The sequence below is a fragment of the Gloeophyllum trabeum genome (genome assembly GCF_000344685.1).
Source record: "Gloeophyllum trabeum ATCC 11539 unplaced genomic scaffold GLOTRscaffold_00007, whole genome shotgun sequence".
NCBI lineage: Eukaryota > Fungi > Basidiomycota > Agaricomycetes > Gloeophyllales > Gloeophyllaceae > Gloeophyllum > Gloeophyllum trabeum.
This window is the reverse complement of record NW_006920416.1, coordinates 1,731,716-1,750,552: the sequence shown is the minus strand read 5'-3', so window position 1 is coordinate 1,750,552 and position 18,837 is coordinate 1,731,716. Positions and strand designations below refer to the sequence as shown.

At 52.6% G+C, this 18,837-nt stretch overlaps 7 protein-coding genes across 7 annotated transcripts; 3 read left to right on the top strand and 4 right to left on the bottom strand.

The window, feature by feature from the left end:
* Positions 1 to 1,379: 1,379 nt before the first annotated feature.
* Positions 1,380 to 3,637, top strand: GLOTRDRAFT_41820 (cytochrome P450; the record flags this gene model as incomplete). Its single annotated transcript, XM_007867904.1, has 12 exons — positions 1,380 to 1,497; positions 1,551 to 1,648; positions 1,723 to 1,959; positions 2,011 to 2,116; positions 2,175 to 2,247; positions 2,302 to 2,531; positions 2,592 to 2,658; positions 2,711 to 2,909; positions 2,960 to 3,126; positions 3,183 to 3,290; positions 3,342 to 3,389; positions 3,460 to 3,637. 12 exons carry the CDS (start codon positions 1,380 to 1,382, stop codon positions 3,635 to 3,637), a joined length of 1,629 nt encoding a protein of 542 aa, XP_007866095.1.
* An 860-nt stretch (positions 3,638 to 4,497) lies between these two features.
* Positions 4,498 to 4,713, bottom strand: GLOTRDRAFT_21064 (uncharacterized protein; the record flags this gene model as incomplete). Its single annotated transcript, XM_007867879.1, has 1 exon — positions 4,498 to 4,713. A coding segment is annotated over one exon (216 nt), but the record flags the coding sequence as incomplete, so codon positions are not given.
* An 828-nt stretch (positions 4,714 to 5,541) lies between these two features.
* On the bottom strand, positions 5,542 to 6,243 carry GLOTRDRAFT_42359 (kinase-like protein; the record flags this gene model as incomplete). Its single annotated transcript, XM_007867945.1, has 1 exon — positions 5,542 to 6,243. A coding segment is annotated over one exon (702 nt), but the record flags the coding sequence as incomplete, so codon positions are not given.
* Positions 6,244 to 9,088: 2,845 nt separating this feature from the next.
* GLOTRDRAFT_7073 (uncharacterized protein) lies at positions 9,089 to 9,331 on the top strand (the record flags this gene model as incomplete). Its single annotated transcript, XM_007867868.1, has 1 exon — positions 9,089 to 9,331. A coding segment is annotated over one exon (243 nt), but the record flags the coding sequence as incomplete, so codon positions are not given.
* A 2,246-nt stretch (positions 9,332 to 11,577) lies between these two features.
* On the bottom strand, positions 11,578 to 12,884 carry GLOTRDRAFT_138978 (uncharacterized protein; the record flags this gene model as incomplete). Its single annotated transcript, XM_007868370.1, has 5 exons — positions 11,578 to 11,701; positions 11,766 to 11,938; positions 11,990 to 12,103; positions 12,155 to 12,351; positions 12,745 to 12,884. 4 exons carry the CDS (start codon positions 12,882 to 12,884, stop codon positions 11,862 to 11,864), a joined length of 528 nt encoding a protein of 175 aa, XP_007866561.1. The 3' UTR covers positions 11,578 to 11,701; positions 11,766 to 11,861.
* Positions 12,885 to 13,587: 703 nt separating this feature from the next.
* GLOTRDRAFT_116311 (cytochrome P450) lies at positions 13,588 to 16,030 on the top strand. The gene is made up of 13 exons (XM_007868369.1): positions 13,588 to 13,735; positions 13,797 to 13,894; positions 13,954 to 14,089; positions 14,138 to 14,235; positions 14,291 to 14,399; positions 14,456 to 14,528; positions 14,583 to 14,803; positions 14,862 to 14,928; positions 14,986 to 15,184; positions 15,235 to 15,401; positions 15,454 to 15,558; positions 15,624 to 15,671; positions 15,732 to 16,030. The coding sequence occupies exons 1-13, from the start codon at positions 13,615 to 13,617 to the stop codon at positions 15,907 to 15,909; spliced, it is 1,620 nt and encodes a 539-aa protein (XP_007866560.1). The 5' UTR covers positions 13,588 to 13,614; the 3' UTR covers positions 15,910 to 16,030.
* Positions 16,031 to 16,193: 163 nt separating this feature from the next.
* On the bottom strand, positions 16,194 to 18,752 carry GLOTRDRAFT_138976 (G-protein alpha subunit). Its single transcript, XM_007868368.1, has 9 exons — positions 18,492 to 18,752; positions 17,986 to 18,170; positions 17,764 to 17,924; positions 17,586 to 17,708; positions 17,303 to 17,438; positions 17,122 to 17,241; positions 16,932 to 17,050; positions 16,645 to 16,866; positions 16,194 to 16,588 (listed from the first exon to the last, which is right to left on the bottom strand). The coding sequence occupies exons 1-8, from the start codon at positions 18,607 to 18,609 to the stop codon at positions 16,767 to 16,769; spliced, it is 1,062 nt and encodes a 353-aa protein (XP_007866559.1). The 5' UTR covers positions 18,610 to 18,752; the 3' UTR covers positions 16,194 to 16,588; positions 16,645 to 16,766.
* Between the last annotated feature and the right edge of the window lie 85 nt (positions 18,753 to 18,837).

Sequence of the window (18,837 nt, the reverse complement as noted above, 5' to 3'; positions counted from 1 at the left end):
TCGCCCACCATAATACGATTTCTTGCTCGAATACTCACTCTATTAACAGGGGATGCAGACCTTCCTCGCTGCCCCCATTCACGACTTCGAGGTTGCGGTCGCTTATGCCGAGAAGACTTGGTTTGATCTTCCCTTCTGTGGATATCGTACAGATGGCTCGCAGTTGCCTCTCCGTATTGCAACTAGGAGTGGTGTATTGTACCACGCATGTACCATTCCACATAGGTATCTGCCAGGGATTCGCATGTTAGAAGCTGTTCGCTCATGTCCAGTTCCATGAATACATTAACCACAGTCTGACGGGCTACGGATAAGCATCAGTATAGGTCGTAAAGATATTGATGAATTTTTCTTCTTCACTTTTCCTACAAAGGTTTCTCTTGCATGATCCACGCACACCTGACACTACGCCAGCTACAGCTCACACTCCTTCGTGCGCCGTTCTTCATCTCCTGCCTTTCGGTAGGTCTGCCATAGGGACTAATCAAAGTCCAATATGGCATCGCTCGGCGAAACGTACCTGCTATCATCTTGCAGTTGTGTCTGTAGACTCTCTGTGATATTGCCGGACTGAGGAATGCACGTCAAAGCTTATTTCTCAACCATCTCCGACGGTACCCAGCGAGCTGTTGTCAATACGAAAGTGAAGCAATTTGATAAATGTTTGGTCCGTTCTTATGACGACGACTCCAGCCAGGTCAACAATAGGCAGGCCAGTCAGATCAGGCAGCTTGCTGGTGAAATGAAGCTCGGTACATACTATACGAGGCTACGGAATCGTTCTAGGTATAGTGGTTCCCTCCCCGAGGGGAAAAACAGGTTTCATATCACGATGACATGCATAGGGCTCGGGTAGCTTCATCGATGCGCTTTCGTCGGGGCCTCACCGGCAGACAAGGCATATGCGTGCGTCCTCCGAGGAACCCCGCGGATCAACTACACGAAATTAAAGAGTACGAGTATGTTTCCAATGCTACAGAATCTAATAACGACCCGCAAGACGCCCACGAATCCCCAAGTAACATGCTTCTTTATTCTCACCAGGAAACACGGGATGTCTTCCTTCCATTGGTGGACACGCCTTACGCGAGGGTGTATTACGCCACTCGACGCTCCCGTCGCCCTACGTTATAAAGAGGAGTCAACAACCTAGACGGAAGAGCGCGCCCGTTCGTCCTGCTCGCACGTCTAAGAGTCTGGTCATGTGGGCGACTTGCTGGATGTAAGAGGTGCGGCACTTACCTACCTCTTCTTGATGTCATCGGCCCGTTCGGACGACTTCTCAACTCAAGTGGTATAAAGAGCAACTGCTCTTCCAGAGGAAGCCCTCTCACAGGTCTCCGTCAATCGCTTCCAGTATAACCAACTGTTTATCCGTCATGATCGCTGCGTTCAGTTTATTGGGCGTACTTGCCATACTGGTCGCTATATACCGCAAATACTCGACGGTATCATTGGATGACGTTCCGGGACCTCAGCCAGAGTCGTTCCTCTTAGGTACACCCATGCCCGAGATCTCCGGCGAGCGAGAGGTGCTTAACTATCTCCAGGTAACATGCGTGAGCTGTTGCAAAGTGGGGCTAGCGAAGCCGACTTCAGATGGCAGAGACAATTTGGAGGGGTCGTCAAATTCAAGGGACCGCTCGGTGTGAGATCGCCCTCCTCTCTGATTGATCTCCAGAAATCCCAAACTCATTAACACCCGGCCTGTGAGGTAATCAGGAAAACAGACTGATGATATCAGATCCCAAAGCGCTCCAGTATCTGACCCATAGCTCGGTATATCACTATACGAAGTCGAACGGGTTCCGCAAAGCCATTGGCCGGATTCTTAATGGTGTGGGTCTAGTGGCCGCCGAGGGCGACGTGCACAGGAGGCAGAGGAAGGTCATGCTCCCTGCCTTCGGAGGCCCAGAGTCCAAAGCACTCTTCCCAGTATTCAGGTCAATATCCCAAGATGTAAGGCTCCTTCCGCACTACCAACGAAGGGCGTTTACTGACTCCATGTAGCTCGTCTCTCGCTGGCAAGAGCTCCTCGGTTCCACTGAGAAAGGGTCAGCAGTTGTCAACATACCACGTTGGCTCAGCCGGGCAACGTTAGACGCTATTGGAGAAGGTAGAATTACACTACCTTGCCCCATGTCCTCGTTTCAATTCTAAACGAGCATTGGCAGCCGCGTTCGATTACAAGTTCGGCGCCTTGAGTGAGGAGGACTCGGAGCTGAAGAGGGCTTACAATAATATAGTGTACGTGCATTCGCATGCGATACCGTAACTAATTATTGAAGTCAAGCTCTGTAGAATGACGCTGTTCGGTCTCCCCTCCACCCCGCGCATTGTCGTCGAAGCCATTTCTGAGTGGCTGCCCACAAAGCCGCTCGTATGGCTCTTCCAGAAGCTGCCGTTCCGTCGCTTTGCCCGTCTGCGCGAAGCCAGTCGGGCCTCTATCCACACCGCAGCCAGGCTGGTCGAAGAGAAAGGACAGGCTTTGCTGGAGGGCAAGGGTAGCAAGGACGTGATGAGTCTTCTGGGTGGGTTCGTTCAGCCCATGAGTCTCCAAAGGTATTGATGGAGTCCATCGACGAGTATAGTCCAAGCGAACGCCTCGGAGAATCAAAAGGCCAGGTTGACTGATGAGGAACTCTATGCGGAAATGCGGTACGTATCTCCATTCATTGTTCTAGTCAGGCGGTCCCGCTGAGATCCGTAGCATCATACTCTTCGCCGGACATGAAACAACATCTAATTCTCTGACCTGGATGCTCTGGGAGCTCGCAAAGAACCCCAAGATCCAGACGCGCCTACGGGATGAAATCAGGGCCACTGAGACCGCTATCCGTACTCGTGGCGCCACCGAATTCTCCCTCGCTGATATTGAGAGCATGCACTACCTACAGGCGTTTTTGAAGGTTTGTACACACTCTTCACTATCGTAGCGTGTTGTTGACGGCACGCGCAGGAGGGACTGCGCTTCCACCCTGCTATAAGCAGCATGTTCCGCGTTGCGATCCAAGATGATATCGTACCCTTGTCGAAGCCGCTGAGACTCAAGTCGGGTAAGGTCGTCGGCGAGCTGGCGATCCCGGAAGGTACCAGCATAGTTATGTCAGTGGCTGCGTACAACAGGTATAATCACCCGATCCTGCGCCTAACGTGCGTGTGTTAACGCCTAAGTTGACAAGGGATAAGAGCTTGTGGGGCGAGGACGCGGACGTCTTCAATCCGGACAGATGGCTCGATGGAGAGGGGACGCACAGGAAAGACATCTCTGTCGGGGTCGTCGGAAATCTGTACGTTCTTCCTGTTCAGATCAACGAGACTATCTACTTACCCCTCTCAAGGATGACCTTCTCTTCGGGAGTTCGTTCGTGCATTGGCTGGCGCTTCGCGTCAGTAGCCCCGTTCAGTCTTCCATATACTTGATAGCACTGACCGACCTTCTTTTGAATTTATCCACAGTATGACGGAGATGCAGACGTTCCTCGTTGATCTGGTTAACAACTTCGAAATCGCGATCGCTTATCCGGAGAAGACCGTAAGGCGGGAGGGTTCCGGGCTGGTCTTCCCGGTTGTAGTTGGAGAGGAGGCTGAGGGGGTGCAGCTGCCCTTGAGGATTTCGGTTGCGGCTAGGGAGTAGCCGTGCACCTATACCTACGTCTGTCTGCTCAATAGGAACTGAATCTGTGTTAGTCGTAGTAGTTCGATCAATCGCATCCCGCAACGTATATGATCGACGTTGGGCGATCGCCGCATAAGGACACGACTTCACGCAGAGGCCCAAGACTACTGCAGCGGGTATCCATCGTAAAAGGATGTACATGCTGCATCTGCGGCTCCTCGAATATTTGTACACACAACCTACTTCTAGTCTTCCGTTATATATCTCCCAAGTCCTGTTGTCAATCGGTGGCCGGAGGGTGAGGTCTCGCGAGATTGATTGGTGCGGCTTTATCGACCGTGGTCTGCCAGAGATGAACGATTCGTCGGTTATCGCCCGAATCCCCTGCCACGGAGGAGTCGTGATCGATCCTGTTTTCAGTCAGTCCGATTAGAATTGGTAGGATCAGCAAGATCCGCTGTAAGTCACGCACTTAGCGCTGACAGCCGCTTGCAGATCGATAGTCCATCAATTCAGAAAACCACGTATAGTCGGAGTGGGTCGGAGTGCGTCCCAGGGACGTCGGAAGAAGGTAGGGAAGTCCTGATGGTCTGATTTCCGTCTCTCGGGGACTTGAAATTGCTTGTCAGACGTGGTCCGACTGTAAATGATTCTCAAAAAGTGGGCCCATCGATCTGCAAATGGCTGGAACGTAACCTGAGCGTGTCGCTGTGCGGGCGCCGCTCGGATACGCAGCTTCATCGTCCGTGTGACCGTAAAGAACCCAGCTACTATGCCCACCTTTTGAAGAATTGTAAGCACTTGCTGCATTCCAATATACTGAGAGTATAATGAGATACCTTATCATCGCCTTCTTTTGAGAGCGACGAGATATTCTGCCATTCCACTTTCGCGCTGTGTGCCGCGAACCTTCTGCTCAAGAGATTACTCTTGGCATTGTCTCGCGATACGTTCTCGTGGTTCATTATAGCCTCCGCATTCGATGCAAAACAGGAGTCGAAAGCCCCGTGAAATTCTTCTTCTTCTGTTGACTCCCACAAGGCTGTAATGTGGGACTGAGCCCAGGATAGGAGGTCGGGAACGTCGCCGCTACCAGCCATTGAGGAGAATTTATAGAGCGCGTTGTATGATGACAGGGATCTCGGTGCTGGTCTCAGGCGGGCCAACCCAACTCGCAATGTACGGGTTGGAGGAACCGCGATGGGCATCAACACTAAGGAGGAGAGTCTTGACGCCACAATGTCGCCACCTGTATCGAGGATTGGTGACGTAATTTCCAAGATGCGATTCATTAGTCGGCAACAACCCCAAACTTCGACTTTAGTCATGGCAGAAAGACGTTACCTATCTCTTGCCTTACGTGCGAACCCATGCAGAAGCTACTGGAAGAGACACGAATGGCAACTTAATTGATTAATACCATCATACCAGAAGGAATCCGAGACAGAACTCGAGATGACCGTATTTACTCTCTCGACAGACGATCTTTCGAAGTACAGCGTGAATGTATCGGTTTCGGGATGCACTCACTTCATATCCATTGTCGACGTGAACCGTGTTCCTAGTCTCTCGAGTGCACTTCGCCTGGCCGCCTCCCACCATCTAGAGAAGTTCACCTATGAAATGGATACATTGCCTCTAGTACGAGCTCACGCAACTTCGTACTCACGTAAGTCACTCGGACAGATGGCGATCATCGCACCTTCCGTACGTTGGTTCATGAGCCTCTCGCGATCATCCAGAGGGTGTCAACGACGAACACCCTCAGGCTCCTTACATGAGACATCGCGTACTCATTCCGCATGAGGTATGTAGAGTACAAGTGTCCATTCCCAGAAGAACATTGGTGCCCTCGTCATTAAGACATGCACTAGATCGGAGTGAAGGGGAGACGTCTATACAGCAGGGGTGTGGGGGGTCGTTCAAGAAAATGGCAAGAAGGTGAGTGCGTATCGCATGGCCTCCAACTTGTTGGCCTCAGTCTCGTAGTTGGGAAGGCGTGAAAGAGCTGCGGGGATCCAGCCTCTGTCGATGGACATGAATGCCTCTGGCGACCTAATGCACGCGTACTCAAAGTACGATGGATACCACCCAGCCATCCCCCAGTCTATTATCCACAGCCTGTTCGAATCATCCAAGATCAGATTCGTTGGACAAAGGTCCTGGTGCGTGAAGACGAGGGGATATTTATCGCTGAATGGAGGACTTGTACGCGCGGACTGCTGAAGCTTTCGATTCAGCCACGCAAGCAGGTCTCGGTAGGTCGTGAAAGGACCAGCCCCGTATTGCGTCCACCATTGCCCCTCGCACTTTCCGCCATCAAGTGGCCCGGGAGTGTGTCCTTCAGATGAGAGGGAGCCTAACTCGGCAAGATATCCTGCAAACTGGTCCATAACTTCATCTCTGAGAGGATTAGATAATTCTTCCCAGCGGTCTTGCAGCGTCCCACCACGAATCAGCCACATTACAATATAGGTGACATTCTCCTTCTTGAACACGAGAAGCACGGAAGGCACTGGGATATTGGTGTTCTCGGAAACGAAAATGATACTCCGAGCCTCGGTGGCTTTGACGAAATGGCCATACTTGACCACGAGATCGTGCGGTATCTGGACCACCTGGGTACTGTGGCTGCTGATAACCTGCCCCTGTGGTAGCAACTCCAGGACATGCTCTGGTGTAATTCCCGGTGTCAGGTCAAGGCGGGAAAAGATAACTTGCGGGGGCTCTGGCCTACAGGTAAACACAACTATCAGAGATGACAATCGGGGCACGTCAGCTTGAACACTCACTGGGGCGGAGGAGGAATGATATAGTTGCTCTGGTGAGGAGAATTCAGAACCAATACTAGGAGGGGAATTATTGCATACTGACTAGTATCACTTCTAATCCATCTGGTATAACAGCGTCATCGGACGGAGGTCTGGATATAATGAGTCCCCGGAGATCTCGAGGCAGTTGCACCGCACATCCGTTATCAGCTGTGCTACCACTATTGAATAGTTTCCCCAGGAAATCCAGTCGGCTCGGTGGTAATCCCAGATGAGTACACCCTATTGCATCGAGGCTTCCACCTGTACACCACTCTTCCTCTTCCTTGGGCATATAAAATATGGTACCAAAACGCTAGCAAACGGGTGTTAATACCTCGGGTCATTTTCATGAAGATATAGACTTACAGTGAAGACGAGCCACATGACGAGACATAGTGATTCATCCGTGGGGAGGCACAACGATAGAAATCGAATGGCGCCCACCAGGAAGAACTGAATGTCACGATCCAGTACAACAGCAATGGTGTCTTCGTGGGTCACAGCCTTCCAGTGCGTTTGATTAGTACCATCGCTCACTGGAATGTAACATGCGGTAGGCGATGGCTGGTCATGATCGTGAGATGCCAATAACTCTCTCTCGCCGTTCGACGAGGTCGGCTCTTGCGGCATCGGAACTAATGTGTAACTGTCCCCGTCAATATCGATCTCCACGGGCTCCCCGTGGCAAATAGCGCTGAAGAGGTTTGTCGAGTTGCATATCACAGCGCGACAGTTCGGAATTTCTGACCACGTGAAATCCGAGCGTTGACACCCATCGGAGCTCAGGACAACAAAAGCTGCACCACACAGCAGCGTGGCCAGCATGGACACAGTGAGGTGCGGCAAATCCTCGAGGAGTACGAGGACGGAATCACCCTTCCCAACACCCATATACGACAACTTCTCTGACAGTTGAGTGGCCCAGCCAAACGCATCAAGGTAGGTTACGGATGAGTGGAGTTGGACATTTCCGTCAAAGCGGCATAAGGAAATGGCAGGGCGTAGAGGATCGTAAGCAGCCCTCTCGTGGAAGATGTCTTGTAATCGACGATGGCTTGCAATTGAAGGTGGCACCCAAACTTGGTATCGACTAGTGCCATTAGCGTTCCCCAGTAATATGTCCTCCAATGAATTTTGAAACGTGAATCGCGGCTCTAGGGATCCGCCGAGGAGTAGAACTCTCAGAGCCTGGTGGATGTGGCGCAGAAACCAACTCGCTCGCGGTGTTTCTACTATCGTGGAGTCGAAAGTCACCTGAAGTACGTCTTGTTCAGGAGTCGCAACAATGGTAATGATAATGGGAACCGACAATGCAATAGCGCATTCGGACGGTGATGGCGAAGGATCCAGATATACCGCGACCGCCACTGGGGCAGTGCACTCGCGCAATTCAGGCGTCCATGCTTTAGACTGATTATCATCCAGCGTGGGCATGAAGACTTCCTGACAGGCTGAAAACCGGAAGAATTTGTAGGCAATCGGAGAGTCAGGATAATGGTGGCGTAGTGCGAGACCCACTGCTCTGCAAAGCACAATATCATCATCCCCTTTGAGGTCGACTTCGAGACTCCTAGAGTGCCACACTGGAGAACGAGGATCAGGCGGGACCCATCTGAGAGGAGTGTTGAGAAGAGTTCCGACCATAGACTGTGAAGGGATGCGAACAAGTTGGACAGGACTGCTGCGTGGCGTACGGTACTAGTCTTGTCAATCATGAAGTCCTCGCACCGTGGGCGTTGCACCATTTACACCATGCAAAAATGTTGGTCGAAAGATTAATCAGCCAATCAGAAATCGGAGAAATGGCATTCTAAGTCAGTAAATGAAATATAATCATATTTTTTACAGCAAAAATGGTGTAACACCACGATCCGAATGAACCTTCATCCGGGACCGGGTACGCCATCGGCTGGACTTACGAAGGAACGCTGCTCTTCCAGACTTCACTGCCCATTTCATATCGAAGTATGTCGGTGGCACCATGCCCAGTACTGTGTTTCATTGCCTATATGAGATCGTCACTCGACTAGCTCATGCACTACTGCAAGGAAGAAGAGAAAAACTTGTCGCTTTGAGTGACGCTGAACACCTTCATTTAACTGTAATATGGACGTGTAGAACATGCCAGCGAAGACTCACGTTCCTTCTGAAGGGATGAGGGCAGGATACAGGTACGATCCCGGCATCATAACGCATGTCCCCTCAAAAGCGTCCACAAGTGCTATCTCACCTACAATGGATCTGTGCTAGGGACTGGCCTCCTACTCGTCGGATGGACTATGCACTAAATCGGAGCAGCGACTCCTAAATATGCTCTTGACATATGAAGCAATTCCTATGGACAGAGAGCTTCTAGTGCAAACTGGGAGGTGGCGCGCCGCAGTATTAGCCGTGGCGCGTTTGTGGGCCCCCTCCCTGTAATCGTATATAAGCATGCCAGAATGCAAGAGAGACGGCCAGCAAAAGACGCACAACCAGTTTCTTCAGCACTTTCCAACATGTCTTTGTTCGGTTCCGACCCCAACCTCCCCAATCCCTATGTCGACGACCAAGCCAGGAGCTATCTCCAAACTCCTTGTACTACGGTCTACATAGCAGCCGATAGACCCCAGGTACGAGCCGAGCGCGGGGACGCGGTAAACCATTGGGAATTTGGTTTGTGTTACCGAATAACGCCGCTTCGATCAATCTGGACATGGTGAAATCAAGCGTCGAGCGGTTGGAAGGTACCCTCGGGGTGATCTGGAAACCATATGCCCTTACATTCAATCGAATGTTCGCCATCGAGGCCACTCCGAGACCGGGCCTCACAGTCAAACAGGTCTTGGACTACATAATCGAGAAAGGCCGCTTGCGATACCGGTTCACGCCCTCGGTCCAGGGGTGCACCTTTTGGGTCGAAAGTGTAACGTGCGACCTGGAAGAGAAGGGATGGATCAGGAAGCGGGACAATGCACCATACAGCAGCAGGACGGTGTCAGAGGAAGTGACTTTACGCACCCAATATTTCTACATGAAGGATCCGACCGGCCAGGTCGTCTGCGCACTCTTCCCATCCGTACATGGGACCTTCTTTGCTTGAACGGCTACACCTGTGAGGAAATCGTCCTTGCACGGAATTCTGTCGCTAACGACTTCTCTTTTCAGGTATCCGACAGAGATTTCTTTTGTTGTATCTTTTCTGTTGTACTTCTAGCGCACCATGTGTCGAATTGTTATCTTGCTGTCCCGCAGGCTTGTAAACCGTGTGCCATGCCTCTGTCGTCTATGTAAACTATCGTCAGCTACGTGTATTCGAAAAGTGAAATGTCACCATCGCACCTACAATGTACCTCTGAGACGGGCTGTGATACTGTCACGGCGGCGCCGTTGACAACGTTGAGTATCATATCTGGGCCTTCGAGGTCCTTACCTGGGTCGCTATCACGTTTGAAGGGATAAAGAAAGACCTGATGTGCGCATAGGTACTCAGAAATGTATCAGAGGGCATCGCTTTACCTTCCCCCTTAGACTTCGTTAGGAGTCGCCGAAGGCAAGACCCAGGTCATCCAATGCCTTGTCATAGATGAGTCGCTCACAACATTTCACCGAGGAGTTGCTCAAGATCGAACCCGCAGCCTCCTGCGAGAGAACCAGGTCTTAGGCTCGTACTCTTACAATACCTTGTCAGACCGGATAGTGAGTAGCTCACAACTTCGTTCCAAGAACTTCGCTGCGACCCGTGCCAATGTGAGTCATTGTATGAAGGAGGAACCAAGCGGCGGGACCTCGTAATAATAGTTCTCAATATTTCATGAAACTCCCTACGCACCGTGCCGAAGTCAATGTCTTCTTGAAGAGGAACCAAGCGGCAGTATGCCGAGACGTCACAGCTGATCGTATGTCACCACGTTTCCTGAAGCTGGCTGTGCACCGTGCCTAACTCAGGATATTTCTGCAGTACCCAGTCAGACCAGAGAGTCAGCGGCGCACAACGTTTGATGAAGTCCTTCACGGACCGTGCCAAAGTTAGTGCTCTTACGAACGATGAACCAAGCAGCAGTTCGATGTCACGCTGACAGTAGCTCGGAATGGTTCATGAGGCTCCTTGAAGTGACATGCCATAGTCACCGCCTTACCAAGCGGAAACCGGACAGCACCCCTACGTACATTGTGCACACCAGCTTCTCACTTGACCCTGGGGCCTGAGATCCGCCCGAGCCGCGGTCTCTGGTCCATGGGCGACGCCCATTTCGGGTTTGAACCTGATAAACCGAATCATAAGACAATGCAAGCTCTGTACCACCGTAGACATACTTTCGAAGAATGACTGGAAACAGATGCCCTTGACTTGAGAACAGAGATCGTCTCGCACGGTTAAGCCTTTCATCATTCTGCCTCACCCTCTGCGCAACAGCTGTGCCGTCCACCGGCCACGCTCAATGCTGAACACCCACCGAGGCCCCGATTCCGCGTTCCGCCTCGACTCGGGCATCACGAGTAGGCGGGCCGCGTTGGTGGCGGTCAGAGGGATATATGCGCACAGCTCGCCGTAGTCGTTTTCTCTGCGGGGTTAGATACACGCGCATCGGATTGAAAAAAGGGAGGAGACATACTGCCACATGAGCCTAAGATTGAAACGTTGACATCTCCGCCCACCCGCCCGAGCAGCGGTCTACCAGGTCTCGCGCTCCGCCGACTACGCCATACACACATAGCCCAATTCCTTCCTCGTCAAAACGTGAGAAAAGGAGATGATCTATATATCCCAGGCGTCCTTCCCCCTTCCGCCACCCGAACCCTCCTGGAGCATCCAGATTAACACACACTCACTCGTATCACTTCGAGGTATTGCTGCTTCCCCGGACCGAGGCCCGGCTTAGCGTCAGTCGGCCGAATTTTGAGGCAATCGCGTGCCTACAACGCGCTACCCACAAGGGACTCCAGCCGGCAACGGTCGGAAGGCTCCCTACGAGGGCGCGTTTCGAGAGAGAAACACTTGCGGGCAACATGGCAGCCAGAGAAATGGTTGGTGCGCGTTTGGTTGGCAATTATGGATTCTCAAGCCTGTAAACGCGCCACAGGGCAGAACGATGGCAAGCAAGCAGGCCAGACATGGCAGCTTCTTTCGAACGGCGAACTGGTGAGGAAATCATCGAGTTCTGTGTTGACGAGGGCTCTTCCTAGGTGTCCGATACACCTTGTTTTAATTGTATTTCAGCGCGCTGTGCACCGCACTATACCGGTCATCCTTTCCTTGTCGGATGTCTCCGTCCTGTTATCGTGTTTTCTACGTAGCCCACTCATCAGCTATATGTTATCGTGGTAAACAAGATGGATCGCCATTATCATACCTATGATTGTATACCTCGATAAAGCGATGGCTTCATTGTTATGCACATGAACCGCAGTCATCCGCAAAGTACGCACGCCACCACCCTCCAGCTTCCTCACTTCAGAATAGCACCAGACGCCCCCGCGAACCACGCCCTCTGGTCCTTGGGCGACGCCCACTCGGGGCTGGAGCCTAGCATACCGCATCGTAAGCCAACGCAAACCATCCCCGCCGCAGACGTACCTCCGAAGAACGTCTGGAAGTGCAAGCCCTTGACATGCGAGGCAGCGTCGTCGCGCAGGGTCAAGCCCTTCACGCAGATCACCGACGTGCCGTCGATGTACACCTCCACTCCCCCTGCATGCTACATTCGAATCCCACCGAGACACCCACATAACAGCAGCTTACCGTTCTCCTGCCCAATATCATTCAGCCTCACCCGCTGCGCCACCGTCGTCCACCTCCCGCCTTCAAAGCCGAATGCGCCCCGTCCCACCGAAAACTCGTAGTCCGGATTTTGTCTGGACCCGGGCACGACGAGCAGGCGGGCGGCGTTGGGCGCGGTGAGGGGGAGGTAGGCGTAGAGCTCGCCTTGCCCGTTTTCTCTACATGGGGTTGTACATGGACTGAATAGGGCTGAGGGGGGAGCGTACCTCCACATGAGGCGCAAATCGAAACACTTACACCGCGCGTCCGTCCGCCCGCCCGAGCAGCGGTACGCCAGGTGGCCCACCACGCCATACACACCCCCAATTTACGTCGATCCCTGGTTAAAACTTTGTATGAAGGCCGGATGACTCACATCCCAGACAGCTTCCCCCCCGCTCCCCCACGCGAAGCCCTCCTCGAACATCACCTCGCAGTGCGGGAGTTGCAGTCTTTAGGGGCAGGCAGAAGGTTGTACGAAAGGGAATTCCGCGGGCTCTGATTGGCTGGGAATTCCCTTTCGTACAATCTTGTGCCCGGCCCTAAAGACTGAAACTCCCGAAGTGTGGTACCCCATCAACACCTCCCGAGAAGCGGACCAGACGAAAAGAAACTCGAGAGCCAAGAACGCCGCGCGCAAATTCGAGTGAGGAGCCGGGACAGTCAAAACAGCTGATGACGATTGGCGAACGAACTTGTCTTTGCATTCCATCACTCTCGGTTATTCAGTTCTCTTCGCCGTTTCTACAACATACTGAACAACTGGGATCGGATCATCCTGTACGATTACGATCTATTCGTCAGTCACGGGTCACTGGCCTTCCTGACGTGCCGAATTTTACCACTTATCATGGGTCACGGAGGCCCTTTGGCCGACGTGGGACCTACTATATACATATGGTTGCCTGCGGCGCCTCTTTGCACCATATATGCCAACCTGACGAGAAGACGAGTCGGTCAAACAAGTCACAGGTCACACGGCCTGCCGAATAGATGGTAATCGTACTTGAGGACGGGTTCATCTCACGCGAACCCCGGCTTTACGATACTGTACTTCTATCGCCTCCTTCGCGGCACTTCAATTCTCATTCTCAGGACAATCCCCGGCAGTACATTCACGTCTAAGTACTTCCTCGTGGTTACCCGCCGGACATTGCGGGTAAGCAAGTATTATGACACACGTTCTTCAGAATACTCTTATTGGCGAAACGACTGCCTTACAGCAGATTCTATGACACTCGGTACAGGGATGCGCAGAATCTGTGAATAGTGTGCAGCCTTAAGCGTCAGCCCGAGGCTTGTCATCGCGCTCCGAGGATGCCGAACGTCTTTACTGCGAAGCAATAATACGCTCAACGACTTCCTTTGGGTGTATAAAAGGCGCACTGGCAAAGACGAAGCTAGGACACGATATATTCATCTCTTGAGAATCGTCGCTCAGGATGGATGCTCAGCTCGTTGGGGTCCTTGTTATATCGGTTCTCCTTCTAGTTCTCTACCGGCGACACACTAAGCTGTCAATTGCCTACGTCCGTGGCCCGAAGGCAGACTCGTTCTTGTTTGGTACGTGTTATGTTTGATCCGCGAGGAACAACCCACCTCACATATTCTGTCATCGCTTCAGGTCATCTTCGCCTACTCGCAAACAGCCCTATCGGCCAGGTTCATTACAAGTGGCAAGATGAATTCGGATCGGTTATCCGTTACAAGGGCTTCCTGGGTGTACGTTCGACCCTATCACGACGAACCCAAACTCACTTCTAACTACTTTCATTCTGTAGAAGGACATGCTCATGATCTCCGACCTCAAGGCCCTGCAGTACATCTTAAACACTGCTGCCTACAAATTTGATCGGCCAGAGGCGGTCCGGCAGGCGTTGCTTACGCAAGACGGTCCGGATCTCGTCTGGTCTGAAGGTGCGCACTTTACTGGTGGCTGGTGCATACGCTGACAGTCTTTACCAGGCGAACAGCATAAACGGCAGCGAAAGGTTATGCTTCCGGCGTTCGGGGGCCCCGAAGCGAAGGCACTGTATCCTGTTTTCAAGTCGAAAGTGGAGCATGTACGTACTCCCGCTTTCGGGAACATACTTGGGTCTGAATATACTCCCCGCGCAGTTGAAAACAATATGGAAGGATATCATTAGTGGCACCGACAAGGGTACTTCTGCTACCATCAACGTCAATCAGTGGTTGAGCAGGGCCACTTTGGATGCCATCGGCCAAGGTAGGTCGGCAATCTAGTTTCACAGCCTTTGTGACTGATTGAGACGTTCATTATAGCTGCTTTCGACTACGAACTCGGGATGCTAGACAACGGCGAGAACGAGCTGGGGAAACTATACCAGAACTTCTCGTCGGTATTCTGACCTTACTTGCTCCCTCACTTCTCACATTGTTTATTATGCAGGCTCGACACGGCACCTTCAGGCAAAATCATCGCTGATGCAGTGCTGGACTACCTACCTGGTCCTGTCCTCAAATTTATTTTCGAGACTCTGCCGTTCCGCACTTTCATACGCTTGAGAGAGCACCGGACAGTCACTAGAAAAGTAGCGAAGCAGCTCATCGATATTAAGGGACAAGAGCTCCTGGAAGGAAGAGGAAATCGGGACGTCTTCAGTCTACTCAGTAAGTTCACTTGGCACATAGATGGTCAGAGGCCGCGGAGACTCATCCGGCATGCCAGTCAAAGCCAACGGATCCGAGCAGAGCAAGAGTCGCCTCACTGACGAGGAGCTCTACGCAGAAATGAGGTATGTGTAAAGTGTTCCTCACCCCGACATGGACTGAGCGCACTCTTATCTGGTCAGCGTCATTTTCATTGCCGGCCACGAAACAACCTCCAACTCTCTCACCTGGAATTTGTATGAGCTGGCAAAGCGGCCCGTTATGCAACGCCGGATTCGTGAAGAGATCCGAGAAAGGGAAGCGGTCATACGGGCAAGAGGAGACACCGAGTTCAGCTTGACCGATATCGAGAGTCTGGCATTCTTTCAGGCGTTCTTAAAGGTGCGCTATCTGATCCATACCTCGGACGAATGTAACGAATGGTATCACAGGAAACGCTGCGCATGCACCCTGTGGTTTTTGCCTTGATTCGGAGGGCAGTGAAAGACATTGTCTTGCCCCTCGCGCAGCCCATCATGGACGTCTCTGGGAAGACCCGCTCCGAACTTGTTGTTCCCAAGGGTACCGATATCAGTGTACCTGTCGGGTGTTACCACAGGTTTGCAGATCCATCATTGTAACCGCAACGCATGCCAACTAATAATTCTCAGGGACAAGACAGTCTGGGGAGAGGATGCTGATACTTTCAATCCTGAACGTTGGATGAAGGGCGACGCCGTGAAGGCAGCCAGTCCTATGGGAGTCATAAGCAACCTGTGAGCCGGATTTACTGACTAACCATGTGCGAAAGCAGTGTCTGACCAGTCCCCTCTACTCTCAGTATGAACTTCGGAAGTGGAACCAGGTCCTGTATCGGCTGGCGGTTCGCGTGAGTACCCCTTAATAGACCGCGAAACTCCTTGGATTTCATCTAATGTTCCTGCGCTAGGATGACCGAAATGCAATGCTTCCTCGTGGAGCTCATCAATACATTCGAGTTCGGGTTACCCGCCAAAGACATGGTCTTCCACAAGGTGGGATCGATCGTCGTCGTGCCAGTACTAGCTTCAGAGGCGGGCAAAGGGGCCCAGATGCCGTTAACCATCTCCATAGCGGACAGAGATTGAGTTCGAACTGGAAGCATGTCGTGGCCTAGCCGTCCTAATGATATGTTACCACACGGGTTTGCTAGGTAGTTAATCGGTCTAAAGCGCGTATTAGCGCGTAGTTTATGAAACGTTTGCGCAGTCTTCATTGTGCTATCAATGAGAGGAAGCTTAGACAAGGACGGATGGCGGCCTCCAACAGGCAACATTCAATGGCACTAACCGCACAACCGATAGGAGGAACCCCACAAGTGCTCGGTACTCACTCCATCCAGAGAAGTGAACGAAAGGATACGAAAGGCTACGATTCAGATAGATATCATACTATACATTGCGTGGTGTGGCTACAGTCAATCCTATTCGATAGTCCGAAGAAGACGGATGAATAGACGGATGGATCGTCGAACGAATATACAGTGAAGGATTAAAGATCGCCGTAGAATACACATATCTAGACATGGTGAGGACGAGAGGCAGTTGGGTAAGTGTCCGCCGTGGAAGGTGGAGTGCGCCGAGTGCGTGGTGAACTGGAGGCAGGATGGGTGATCGGTCTGAAGACGGCGAAGACGGACGGCCAGCTGGGAGGGATACAGCGGGGAGACGGAGAAACGAAGCGCGGCGGACTTCGCTATAATACAGAGGGAGGGCTATAATAACTCAGACTCTGGGGGAAAAGGACGGACTTGTCGTGGACGCGACCCTACATCAACTCAGTCATGATCAAACAACGCCGCGGATCGAATCGAACAGACGTACCGATACATAGGACGAGATGGTCAGACAAACCAAGGACACCACATACACCTTACACCACAAACCCGTGCTGGAGGAAAGATAGATAGGACGAGAGGGCAGCCGAGGACGGAGAGGAGGAAGGTCTATAAGATGCCCGAGTCTTTCAGGGCGTTTTGGAGGATCGTCTCCTTAACGGCGGCGAACACCAGTCGGATATTGCTCGTATCCGTCGCACATGTCAGGCTGCACGACACCCAGGTCAGTCAGTGGTCCCGCCAGATGAACCGGGGAAAGGCAGGGACACGCACTGCGGGTAAACGCTTAACTGCGCGCGATTCGCCTGCATGTACCGCCACAGGATAAACTTGGCCGCCTTATTCACATCCGGCCCGCCCGTGTACTCGGGGAAGTACTTCTCCAGTGGTACCTGCACCGCAAGCACGAAACGCATTAGAGTCAGTGTCATTCTATCTAGACTACCTGATCGCACACACGCACCTTCGGCACCTTCGCCTTGAAGACATCAACTTTATTCAGGAAGAGGATGATTGACGTGCGCAAGAACCACCGCGAGTTGATCACGGAGTCGAACAGGTCGAGCGACTCCTTCATGCGATTCTGCGGTCGGTGCGCGTCAGTGTCAGCGCGATGAGTGCTACGCAGGACGGGGCATGCACACCTGGTTCCGCTCCTCGAGGAGCACTTGGTCGTACTCGCTCAGCGCCGTGCAGAAGATGATCGACGTGACGCTCTCGAAGCAGTGGATCCACTTCTTTCGCTCTGAGCGTTGTCCGCCGACGTCGAACATGTGTATTCTAAATTGGTATATGCGTTAGTATAGAGTCGCGAAAACGATGAAACGAGGAATGAGCGGGGCCCGACTGGTGAGGCGCATATAGTCACGTCGCGAGGAGTGTTCGCTTCATAGCCCACAGCAGGAGCATAACCGACAAGCAACTCACGATAACTGCCCCATATTAAACCGCGTCTCCGTGATCCCCGTGCTCTTCGCCCTGGCCCTCAACACATCCGTCTCCGTAGGTAAATAATTCGGCTGGCCGATCCGCATCACCTCCGAGAAGAAACTACACCTCATTAGTCAACACCATCCTCCGCACACGGGCGCAGGCGTGCACTCACTAGCTCGCGCTGTCCATGAGGTAGAACTCGCTGCTGTGGTCCATCACCCGCGGGATGACGGGGTCGCGCCAGACGTCGTGGATCGCTTGCGCGATCTCTTCCGAGAGGGAGAACGACGAGGAGGGCTCGACTGTGTAATTGATGATCCGGTCGGCGTTTTGCTGGTAAAATCGCAGTCAGCGCGCCCGCCATGGCAGCAGCAGTAAACTCGACCAAGCGTACCCGGTTCGCCGGCAGCTCGCAGTCGACGCCGAGCTTGCGCATGGCGAGCACGATCGCCTGCGCGCTGTCGAGCACGTTCTTGTAGATGATCGGGCGGAAGGAGGCGAGCTCGTCCTTGGAGAACCCACTCTGGTGGATTATCTTCATTTGTTTCACGATTGTAGACTTTCCGGATTCGCCGGAGCCTGGGGGAGGGGCGTTAGAATGAGATTGTAATGACGAGGCGTGGTCGGTGATGTGAATGCGGGGTGAGGTGTGCGGAAAATCGATCCCGCTGAGCGCATGGTCGAACTGCATCCTGAGTCCGACAGTGCTCCCGGCTTGGCGGTCTCACCCAGTCAATCTCTTCCAGGGTCGAGGGCCCATAGCAAAGAGACGCATATATGCAGGCTGTTGAACGTACAACCGAGCCCGGGCCCCTTTCACTGCACCATCGAGTCCGCATGTGAATCCCTTCCACAATCCAACCCCGCATGCACGCACTCCCAGGGGATATAAACACTTACCGAGCAGCAGAATCTTGCACTCCTTCCTGTACCTCCTCGAGTCGACCTCGATATCCCGGTCAATAGCGTCCGACCGCGCCTTCGCCTCCTTATCCTCCGTAGACGCACAATTCCCCATCGTCCCTTATACACACAACGCTGTCCAACTCTTGTTTCTTCGAACCTACGAGTGTCGTTTATCCGCCGCGGGTCGATCCTGCGGCCTGAACTCTGCCCGGTTCGAAGTGAACTGAATGGGTAAAGAACTCAAGTTCGCACTGTCTCAATAGCGGATCTGCTCAGTGGTGTGCGCTATCAAAGCTAGCAATATGTCGACGAAAGAGGGGCAGCGTAGCCTGGCGAACAA

What these genes read in the sequence shown, in the direction of transcription:
- GLOTRDRAFT_116311 (XM_007868369.1), top strand. Translation starts at nt 13,615, where the DNA reads ATGGATGCTCAGCTCGTTGGGGTCCTTGTTATATCGGTTCTCCTTCTA. An exon ending in TTTGGATGCCATCGGCCAAG is followed by an intron (nt 14,400 to 14,455) that starts GTAGGTCGGCAA and finishes CGTTCATTATAG; the next exon opens with CTGCTTTCGACTACGAACTC. An exon ending in CCTGTCGGGTGTTACCACAG is followed by an intron (nt 15,402 to 15,453) that starts GTTTGCAGATCC and finishes AATAATTCTCAG; the next exon opens with GGACAAGACAGTCTGGGGAG.
- GLOTRDRAFT_138976 (XM_007868368.1), bottom strand. Translation starts at nt 18,609, where the DNA reads ATGGGGAATTGTGCGTCTACGGAGGATAAGGAGGCGAAGGCGCGGTCG. An exon ending in TTTAATATGGGGCAGTTATC is followed by an intron (nt 17,439 to 17,585) that starts GTGAGTTGCTTG and finishes ATACCAATTTAG; the next exon opens with AATACACATGTTCGACGTCG. An exon ending in TCCTCGAGGAGCGGAACCAG is followed by an intron (nt 17,242 to 17,302) that starts GTGTGCATGCCC and finishes CACCGACCGCAG; the next exon opens with AATCGCATGAAGGAGTCGCT.